Source organism: Oncorhynchus kisutch, unplaced genomic scaffold (genome assembly GCF_002021735.2).
Source record: "Oncorhynchus kisutch isolate 150728-3 unplaced genomic scaffold, Okis_V2 Okis06b-Okis10b_hom, whole genome shotgun sequence".
Taxonomy (NCBI): Eukaryota; Metazoa; Chordata; class Actinopteri; order Salmoniformes; family Salmonidae; genus Oncorhynchus; species Oncorhynchus kisutch.
In genome coordinates, this window is record NW_022261983.1 from 22,045,617 (window position 1) to 22,058,015 (window position 12,399).

General features: G+C 44.4%; 1 protein-coding gene across 1 annotated transcript in view; it reads right to left on the minus strand.

The window, feature by feature from the left end:
* The window catches only part of LOC109883780 (lysosomal alpha-glucosidase-like), a 44,148-nt gene extending 32,649 nt beyond the window's left edge, over positions 1 to 11,499 (minus strand). The window contains exons 1-8 of the mRNA XM_031814015.1: positions 11,365 to 11,499; positions 10,650 to 10,733; positions 8,881 to 9,435; positions 8,139 to 8,284; positions 7,422 to 7,587; positions 7,017 to 7,119; positions 5,797 to 5,916; positions 5,592 to 5,710 (exon numbers count right to left, since the gene is read on the minus strand). Coding sequence (XP_031669875.1) covers positions 5,592 to 5,710; positions 5,797 to 5,916; positions 7,017 to 7,119; positions 7,422 to 7,587; positions 8,139 to 8,284; positions 8,881 to 9,435; positions 10,650 to 10,733 — 1,293 coding nt within the window. The 5' untranslated portion in view covers positions 11,365 to 11,499. The remainder of the gene's footprint in view (positions 1 to 5,591; positions 5,711 to 5,796; positions 5,917 to 7,016; positions 7,120 to 7,421; positions 7,588 to 8,138; positions 8,285 to 8,880; positions 9,436 to 10,649; positions 10,734 to 11,364) is intronic.
* Positions 11,500 to 12,399: the final 900 nt, after the last annotated feature.

Below are 12,399 nucleotides of genomic sequence, written 5' to 3' on the forward strand. Positions count from 1 at the left end.
CACACACACACACACACTGAGTCAGTCAGTATATATACACACACACACACACACTGAGTCAGTCAGTATATATACACACACACACTGAGTCAGTCAGTATATATACACACACACACTGAGTCAGCCAGTAAATATATACACACACACGGAGGGAGTCAGTATATATACACACACACACTGAGTCAGTCAGTATATATACACACACACTGAGTCAGTCAGTATATACACACACACACACACTGAGTGAGTCAGTGTATATACACACACACACACACACACACACACACACACTGAGTCAGTATATACACACACACACACAGAGTCAGTCAGTGTATATACACACACACACTGAGTCAGTCAGTATATACACACACACACACACAGAGTCAGTCAGTGTATATACACACACACCGAGTCAGTCAGTATATACACACACACAGAGTCAGTCAGTATATACACACACACACTGAGTCAGTCAGTATATACACACACACACTGAGTCAGTCCGTATATATATACACACACTGAGTCAGTCCGTATATATATACACACACACACACTGAGTCAGTCAGTATATATATATACACACACACACTGAGTCAGTCAGTATATACACACACACACACACACACACTGAGTCAGTCAGTATATACACACACACACTGAGTCAGTCAGTATATACACACACACACTGAGTCAGTCAGTATATACACACACACACTGAGTCAGTCAGTATATACACACACACACACACTGAGTCAGTCAGTACACACACACACACTGAGTCAGCCAGTATATATACACACACACTGAGGGAGTCAGTATATATACACACACACTGAGGGAGTCAGTATATATACACACACACACTGAGTCAGTCAGTATATATACACACACACACTGAGTCAGTCAGTATATATACACACACACACTGAGTCAGTCAGTATATATACACACACACTGAGTCAGCCAGTATATATACACACACACACACTGAGTCAGTATATATACACACACACTGAGTCAGTCAGTATATATATACACACACACACACACTGAGTCAGTCAGTATATATACACACACACACTGAGTCAGTCAGTATATATACACACACACACTGAGTCAGTCAGTATATACACACACACACTGAGTCAGTCAGTATATACACACACACACACTGAGTCAGTCAGTATATACACACACACACTGAGTCAGTCAGTGTATATACACACACACACTGAGTCAGTCAGTATATACACACACACACACACACACACACACACACACACACACACACACACACACACACACACACAGAGTCAGTATATATACACACACACACTGAGTCAGTCAGTGTATATACACACACACACACACACTGAGTCAGTCAGTATATACACACACACACTGAGTCAGTCAGTATATACACACCCTGAGTCAGCCAGTATATATACACACACACTGAGTCAGTCAGTATATATACACACACACTGAGTCAGTCAGTATATATACACACACACTGAGTCAGTCAGTATATACACACACACACACTGAGTCAGCCAGTATATACACACACACACTGAGTCAGCCAGTATATACACACACACACTGAGTCAGCCAGTATATACACACACACACTGAGTCAGCCAGTATATACACACACACACTGAGTCAGTCAGTATATACACACACACACTGAGTCAGTCAGTATATACACACACACACTGAGTCAGTCAGTATATACACACACACACACACACACACTGAGTCAGTCAGTACACACACACACACTGAGTCAGCCAGTATATATACACACACACTGAGGGAGTCAGTATATATACACACACACTGAGGGAGTCAGTATATATACACACACACACTGAGTCAGTCAGTATATATACACACACACACTGAGTCAGTCAGTATATATACACACACACACTGAGTCAGTCAGTATATATACACACACACACTGAGTCAGTCAGTATATATACACACACACACTGAGTCAGTCAGTATATATACACACACACTGAGTCAGCCAGTATATATACACACACACACACTGAGTCAGTATATATACACACACACTGAGTCAGTCAGTATATATACACACACACACTGAGTCAGTCAGTATATATACACACACACACACACTGAGTCAGTCAGTATATACACACACACACTGAGTCAGTCAGTATATACACACACACACACTGAGTCAGTCAGTATATACACACACACACTGAGTCAGTCAGTGTATATACACACACACACTGAGTCAGTCAGTATATACACACACACACACACACACACACACACACACACACACACACACACACACACACTGAGTCAGTATATATACACACACACACTGAGTCAGTCAGTGTATATACACACACACACACACACTGAGTCAGTCAGTATATACACACACACACTGAGTCAGTCAGTATATACACACCCTGAGTCAGCCAGTATATATACACACACACTGAGTCAGTCAGTATATATACACACACACTGAGTCAGTCAGTATATATACACACACACTGAGTCAGTCAGTGTATACACACACACACACTGAGTCAGCCAGTATATACACAACACACACTGAGTCAGCCAGTATATACACACACACACTGAGTCAGCCAGTATATACACACACACACTGAGTCAGCCAGTATATACACACACACACTGAGTCAGTCAGTATATACACACACACACTGAGTCAGCCAGTATATACACACACACACTGAGTCAGCCAGTATATATACACACACACTGAGTCAGTCAGTATATATACACACACACTGAGTCAGTCAGTATATATACACACACACTGAGTCAGTCAGTATATACACACACACACTGAGTCAGCCAGTATATATATACACACACACACTGAGGGAGTCAGTATATACACACACACACACTGAGTGAGTCAGTATATATACACACACACACTGAGTCAGTCAGTATATACACACACACACACTGAGTCAGTCAGTATATACACAAACACACACTGAGTCAGTCAGTATATATACACACACACACTGAGTCAGTCAGTATATACACACACACACACTGAGTCAGTCAGTATATACACACACACACACTGAGTCAGCCAGTATATATACACACACACACACTGAGTCAGTCAGTATATATACACACACACACTGAGTCAGTCAGTATATATACACACACACACACACACACACTGAGTCAGTCAGTATATATACACACACACACACACACTGAGTCAGTCAGTATATATACACACACACACACACACTGAGTCAGTCAGTATATATACACACACACACACACTGAGTCAGTCAGTATATACACACACACACACTGAGTCAGTCAGTATATACACACACACACTGAGTGAGTCAGTATATACACACACACACACTGAGTGAGTCAGTGTATATACACACACACACACTGAGTCAGTCAGTATATACACACACACACTGAGTCAGTCAGTATATATACACACACACACTGAGTCAGTCAGTATATATACACACACACACTGAGTCAGTCAGTATATATACACACACACACACTGAGTCAGTCAGTATATATACACACACACACTGAGTCAGTCAGTATATACACACACACACACTGAGTCAGTCAGTATATATACACACACACACACACACTGAGTCAGTCAGTATATACACACACACACACACTGAGTCAGTCAGTATATACACACACACACACACACTGAGTCAGTCAGTATATACACACACACACACTGAGTCAGTCAGTATATATACACACACACACTGAGTCAGTCAGTATATATACACACACACACACTGAGTCAGTCAGTATATATACACACACACACTGAGTCAGTCAGTATATACACACACACACACTGAGTCAGCCAGTATATACACACACACACTGAGTCAGCCAGTATATACACACACACACTGAGTCAGCCAGTATATACACACACACACTGAGTCAGCCAGTATATACACACACACACTGAGTCAGTCAGTATATACACACACACACTGAGTCAGCCAGTATATACACACACACACTGAGTCAGCCAGTATATATACACACACACTGAGTCAGTCAGTATATATACACACACACTGAGTCAGTCAGTGTATATATACACACACACTGAGTCAGTCAGTATATACACACACACACTGAGTCAGCCAGTATATATATACACACACACACTGAGGGAGTCAGTATATACACACACACACACTGAGTGAGTCAGTATATATACACACACACACTGAGTCAGTCAGTATATACACACACACACACTGAGTCAGTCAGTATATACACAAACACACACTGAGTCAGCCAGTATATATACACACACACACTGAGTCAGTCAGTATATACACACACACACACTGAGTCAGTCAGTATATACACACACACACACTGAGTCAGCCAGTATATATACACACACACACACTGAGTCAGTCAGTATATATACACACACACACTGAGTCAGTCAGTATATATACACACACACACTGAGTCAGTCAGTATATATACACACACACACACACACTGAGTCAGTCAGTATATATACACACACACACACACACACTGAGTCAGTCAGTATATATACACACACACACACACTGAGTCAGTCAGTATATACACACACACACACTGAGTCAGTCAGTATATACACACACACACTGAGTGAGTCAGTATATACACACACACACACTGAGTGAGTCAGTGTATATACACACACACACACTGAGTCAGTCAGTATATACACACACACACTGAGTCAGTCAGTATATATACACACACACACTGAGTCAGTCAGTATATATACACACACACACTGAGTCAGTCAGTATATATACACACACACACACTGAGTCAGTCAGTATATATACACACACACACTGAGTCAGTCAGTATATACACACACACACACTGAGTCAGTCAGTATATATACACACACACACACACACTGAGTCAGTCAGTATATACACACACACACACACTGAGTCAGTCAGTATATACACACACACACCACACTGAGTCAGTCAGTATATACACACACACACACTGAGTCAGTCAGTATATATACACACACACACTGAGTCAGTCAGTATATATACACACACACACACTGAGTCAGTCAGTATATATACACACACACACTGAGTCAGTCAGTATATATACACACACACACTGAGTCAGTCAGTATATACACACACACACACTGAGTCAGTCAGTATATATACACACACACACACTGAGTCAGTCAGTATATATACACACACACACACTGAGTCAGTCAGTATATATACACACACACACTGAGTCAGTCAGTATATATACACACACACACTGAGTCAGCCAGTATATATACACACACTGAGTCAGTCAGTATATACACACACACACACTGAGTCAGTCAGTATATATACACACACACACTGAGTCAGTCAGTATATATACACACACACTGAGTCAGCCAGTATATATACACACACTGAGTCAGCCAGTATATATATATATACACACACACACACGGAGTCAGCGGAACGTACCTGAGGTATTCCATAGTTCCTCATGTTCTTGACGACGTCCCAGGTGGCATTGCTACTTCCGTAACCCCAGCGACAGAGATGGTAGCCCAGCGCCCAGTAGACCGGCATGGCGGGGTAACCTGACAGAGATGACGGCGAGAATCAGACAGTGACGGCTTCCAAGGACACGAGGAAGAAATAGGTCCTTATCTTTCTGTAGACTGACCTACGACCTCCAAATACTGTCCAATCACAGAGGTCGGATCGGGACCCAGAAAGACGTAGAAGTCCAGGATCCCACCGATGGTACGCCAGGTGATGGCAGGGCCCGGCTGGAGGACCACGTCTACAGAACCAACATCCACAGAGCATTCATAAACAAGCCATAAAGACCACACAGCATCACTCAGACATCAATGGAGATTGAAGATACTGAACGTAAAAGGTGGTTGAAATGGAACAGGCCAGCGCCTGACCCATCACGTCCCAGTAAACAGGAGCTAGAGTAAAGATAGTAATGGTAGTAATGGGACGTGGCCACTTACCCATCGTGTCCCAGTAATCAGGAGCTAGAGTAAAGGTAGTAACGGTAGTAATGGGACGTGGCCACTTACCCATCGTGTCCCAGTAATCAGGAGCTAGAGTTAAGGTAGTAATGGTTGAAATGGAACAGGCCAGCGCCTGACCCATCGTGTCCCAGTAAACAGGAGCTAGAGTAAAGGTAGTAATGGTAGTAATGGGACGTGGCCACTTACCCATCGTGTCCCAGTAATCAGGAGCTAGAGTAAAGGTAGTAACGGTAGTAATGGGACGTGGCCACTTACCCATCGTGTCCCAGTAATCAGGAGCTAGAGTTAAGGTAGTAATGGTTGAAATGGAACAGGCCAGCGCCTGACCCATCGTGTCCCAGTAAACAGGAGCTAGAGTAAAGGTAGTAATGGTAGTAATGGGACGTGGCCACAGACCCATCATGTCCCAGTAAACAGGAGCTAGAGTAAAGGTAGTAATGGTAGTAATGGGACGTGGCCACAGACCCATCATGTCCCAGTAAACAGGAGCTAGAGTAAAGGTAGTAACGGTAGTAATGGGACGTGTCCACTGACCCATCGTGTCCCAGTAAACAGGAGCTAGAGTAAAGGTAGTAACGGTAGTAATGGGACGTGGCCACTGACCCATCATGTCCCAGTAAACAGGAGCTAGAGTAAAGGTAGTAATGGTAGTAATGGAACAGGCCAGCGCCTGACCCATCACGTCCCAGTAAACAGGAGCTAGAGTAAAGGTAGTAATGGAACAGGCCAGCGCCTGACCCATCGTGTCCCAGTAAACAGGAGCTAGAGTAAAGGTAGTAATGGTAGAAATGGGACGTGTCCACTGACCCATCATGTCCCAGGTAAACAGGAGCTAGAGTAAAGGTAGTAATGGTAGAAATGGGACGTGGCCACTGACCCATCGCGTTGCTGTTGAGCAGGAAGAATCCATGTGCTGTCCCCGTCCCTCCCTCATCCATCGCCAGGTAGAAGGGATGAACCCCGTACAGGTTAGTCAGCTCCTACAGACACAGGATATAGAATAGAGTCATGGTCAAGTAGAAGGGATGAGGTCCTACAGACACAGGATATAGAATAGAGTCATGGTCAGGTAGAAAGGATGAGGTCCTACAGACACAGGATATAGAATAGAGTCATGGTCAGGTAGAAAGGATGAGGTCCTACAGACACAGGATATAGAATAGAGTCATGGTCAGGTAGAAGGGATGAGGTCCTACAGACACAGGATATAGAATAGTCATGGTCAGGTAGAAGGGATGAGACCGAGACGGTCAATATGTGGTCTGGAGACGGGAGCCGTTACCGTGGGCGCCACGTCTCTAGCCCACATGGTGAGGGTGTTCCAGTGGATGTCGTGTAGGAAGGAGGAGCGGTGTTCTCCCAGCCCATAGATGTACTGACTGGACAGACTGCTGGACAGCTGGAGGAACTGGTCACAGTAGAACAGAGGAGCTACCGTGGTGTTGAGGCTGGGGGGACAACAACATGAAGACAGACACACAAGCACAGACATTATGTTAAATCAAAAGAAACTATCCCAATTCCCAGATTACTCCAACCAGACTACAGAGAGAGAGAGAGACGGAGAGAGAGAGACAGAGAAAGACAGAGAGAGAGAGAGAGTAGAGACTACCGAGAGAGAGTAGAGACTACAGAGAGAGTAGAGACTAGAGAGAGAGACCGAGTGACAGAGTAGAGACTACAGAGAGAGAGAGATGGAGAGAGAGAGAGACAGACAGAGAGAGTAGAGACTACCGAGAGAGAGTAGAGACTACAGAGAGAGTAGAGACTAGAGAGAGAGAGAGACAGAGAGAGAGTAGAGACTACAGAGAGAAAGACAGAGTAGAGAGTAGAGACTACAGAGAGAGAGAGAGACAGACAGACCGAGTTGAGACTACAGAGAGAGACAGAGAGTAGAAACCACAGAGAGAGAGAGAGACAGAGTAGAGACTACAGAGAGAGACAGAGAGACAGAGTAGAAACCATAGAGAGAGAGAGACAGAGAATAACTCATGCATACAGCACAGCTCCTGTGGAAGTTCTCTTAACGATGATGCCAAACGGCTCATTGGACAGCTCCACAGAGTAGGCGGGACTAGAGGCCTTCTCTGTGGCCTTGGGCACGGCGATTGGCACCTCGAACCGCGACTCAGACGGGTCGGTGATCTGAACATAACAAAAGAGAGATGAATGATATGACGGCCAAAGACCCCAGAGATCTGACACAGGGACTGAATTCATGTGTGTGTGCACTTCTGCCTGTGTGTGTGTGTGTGTGTGTGTGTGAGAGCGAGCATTAATGTGTGTCTATACAGTACTTTCATGTGCATCTGTCTGTATTTATGTGTGTGAGCATTAATTTGTGTGTGTACAGTACATTCATGTGCGTCAGTATGTATGTATTGGTGTGTGTGTGTGTGTACAGTACATTCATGTGTGTCAGTATGTACAGTGGGGCAAAGAACTTAAAACGATGAGAGAGGCCTGTAATTTTCACCATAGGTACACTTCAACTATGACAGACAAAATGAGAAAAAAAATCCAGAAAATCACATTGTAGGATTTTTAATGAATTTATTTGCAAATTATGATGGAAAATAAGGGACCATTTTTTTCTCATTTTGTCTGTCATAGTTGAAGTGTACCCATGATGAAGATTACAGGCCTCATCTTTTTAAGTGGGAGAACTTGCACAATTGGTGGCTGACTAAATACTTTTTTGCCCCACTGTATGTATTGGTGTATCCTCCCTGCCTCCTCACCCTGACTCGGAGCCTGTTGTCTGTCTCATAGAGGAGCCCCAGCTGTAAGGTCAGAATGTCTTTAGGGTAGTAGGTCTTCACCGTCTTCACCAGAGTTCCCGTCTGACCCAAGTCTGTGGCGTTAACAGACACCAGGGAGTAGGAGGGGAACCCAGGAGGGTAGAAACACCAGGGAACACCGTTCCTCCCCAGGGCAGGGGGGGAGGAGGAGGCAGGGATGAAGCAACAGTTCCTCGCCTCACACAACTCCCTGGTCACCACCACCCCTCTCTCTGGGTAGCAGTCAAACCTCCAGGCCTCTGGGACCACTCCACAAGCCTGGGGCTCTGGTAGGGCTCTACCCCCGTCTCCCCCACCCGTCCCTGGGGAGCCCCTGGGCGGCGGGGCCCTGTGGGGGACGCTGTTGGAGGGGGCTTGGAGCCAGAAGATGGTCACCAGAAGCCAGAGGCCACAGACCAGGAGCAGCAGGGAGCCCAGGGAGATGAGGGCCGTGGTGGCAGAACAGGAGGGCCTCCGGGGCAGCAGGGGGCGCTCTGTCTCCTCTGGGTCCTTCCCCTGAAATCACAACGACAGTTACAGTTTGACTGCAATACGACACAATACTAAACAGTAGAGTACAAGACAGTACAAAACACTGGTGTAGTCTGGGTAAGAACGTGAGCCTTGGCCTGTGCGAGTCAGAACGGCTCATAGGGGCAGGAGCCCATCTCCTGTTTCTGCAGTGTGAGGCAGCTTGATATACAGTACACCCCCTGCAGGGGTGCAGGACACAAGTCAATCACCTGCCAGTCTGTTTCTGCTCTTTTGTAAAAATGCAGGGGTGCAAAGCAGTTGAGGTACTGTACCAGTCAAAGGTTTGGACACAACTACTCATTTAAGAGTTTTTCTTTAATTTTTTACTATTTTCTACATTGTAGAATAAGAGTGAAGACATCAAAACTATGAAATAACACGTATGGAATCATGTCGTAACCAACAACAACAACGTGTTGAACAAATCCAAATATTTGAGATTCTTCAGAGGAGCCACCCTTTGCCTTGATGACAGCTTTGCACACTCTTGGCATTCTCTCAACCAGCCTCACGAGGTAGTCACCTGGAATGCATTTCAATTAACAGGTGTGCCTTGTTAAAAGTTGTTGTTAAAAGTTGCGGAATTTCTTTCCTTCTTAATGCGTTCGAGACAATCAGTCGTGTTGTGACATGGTAGGGTTGGTATACAGAAAAAAGCCCTCTTTGGTAAAAGTCCATATTATGGCAAGAACAGCTCAAATAAGCAATGAGAAACGACAGTCCATCATTACTTTAAGACATGAAGGTCAGTCAATAAGGAACATTTTCAGAACTTTGAAAGTTTCTTCAAGTGCAGTCGCAAAAACCATCAAGCGCTATGATGAAACTGGCTCTCATGAGGACCGCCACTGGAAAGGAAGACCCAGAGGATCAGTTCATTAGAGTTCCCAGCCTCAGATTACAGTCTAAATAAATGCTTCACAGAGTAACAGACATCTCAACATAAACAATATTTTGATTTGTTTAACACCTTTTTGGTTACTACATGATTCCATATGTGTTATTTCATAGTTTTGATGTCTTCACTATTATTCTACAATGTAGACAATTAGTAAAAAAATAAAGAAAAACCCCTTGAATGATTAGGTGTGTCCCAAACTTTTGACTGGTACTGTAGGGTTGGGGTAAAATGTGACTACATGACACTACATTACTATACATGACAGAATCCCACGAGAGTGTCAGGTAGTTCTCACCTCCTCCCGTACAGGAGCCTCCTCTGAAGCAGCAGCGTTGGTGAACTGGACATCCTCTGGGCTCAGTCGCTTATAAGACACCATCTACACAGAGACCAGGACAACGTAGACGGGTGAGGACACTACAGACACAGGTAGCGGCATATTAAACCCAGTGTTTGGTTTACAGATACTGTAAAGACCTGTGTACACACATCTCCAGTAAGCCGACTGGCTAGTAGATTCGACTGTATCATATAGTTAGATAAGATTGCATACATAGCTTCATAAATTGGACATTGCCGAATAGCCTTGCTAGACTTTCGACCCGTAGACAGCCAACACAAGCGGTGCTGTAAATGCCAAAGGTTAATATATCTGGCCACCTCGGCTGGGGATACTAGCTGAGTTGACCTCAACTACACGATATCGTATTACAGGGATTTAATAAACAAAAACTAGGCTATGAAAGTAAGGTTACCTAAACAACGAGCTAGTTAGTATCCCTCTAACTTAGCTTGCGTGCCCGTTTTACCAAAGTATCCACGATAAATGTGTTATTGATTAAACGTCCTCTGCCACATAACACAGGATGGTGAAGGACGAGGCTTTGTGAGGACAGTAAACATTAGCTGGTTAGCCCTGTAGCCAACATTAGGCTTGTTTGAGTTGCTATCTAACGTTAGTTTCCTTGGATACGGGATAAAAGAAAGCGACACCCACGAACGTTTCTTACCTCAGCTGTTTGTTTCGGGTTTTTCACTAATAAAATGAATAATAATAATACACGTTCCCTCGATGTAGGTTTTTTGAAAACGTGTCTAGCATGCCGTCGTCTCTCCTTCCATAAACAAGTTGTTGTTCTCTCAGGCTGCTGTTCTTCTTCGGGGGATTTAACGGCGGTCGGGATTTACCGTTAACGGTGCACTACCGCCACCTACTGTACTGGAGACAGAGAAACGGAAGAACTAAATCAAATCTGACAGCCCTGTGTCTCTTAATTAAATAAAAAATTAAACAAAAGATTGCATACTATATCTGTGGAGGTTCTACCCAGTCAACTCTTTACACTTTGTGCCCAGGCAAGTCCCAGGCAGTGAGGTCAAAGATGGTGGATAAATGATGTCCCACTCAGGCTGTTTCCCAAAAATATTCAGTTCTGTTCTGCTCGACAGGGTGGCTATCCATTTGACACCAATACATTAGCAGCTAGAGCTAGTCTGCGAAGTTCATTAACCATATATGGACCAGAAAAAAAAATAGGGAGTGGGTTGTCTTGCATTCTCTTCCGTCTCTGCTGAGGTGCGTTGACCGAAAATGGCAGCCTTGCTTGTAGCGCTGTTCGAGTCAAATCAGAGACGGTTAGCGAGCTGAAACATCCGCATCGGGGAATAATTCTAATGTTCAGTATGTGGCAGCACATTAAATGTGTGAACGTCAATATATCAAATAATGTTTTGAAGTGACTTGGTTTCCCTATCAGGCGTAATGACTAATTCAACCGGCTGTTTCCAACCCCAAGACTGGTCAAACAAGGTTTCAACTCGAGTTTGGGAAACCCTGAGGTAAAGGATGCCCCCTCCCCCACCCGATTTGAACATCTCTGGACAGACCTGAAAATAGCTGTGCCGCGATGCTCTCCATCCAACCTGACAGAACTTGAGAGGATCTGCAGAGAAGAATGGGAGAAACTCCCCAAATACAGGTGTGCCAAGCTTGTAGCGTCAAACCCAAGAAGACTAGAGGCTGTAGTCGCTGCCAAAGGTGCTTC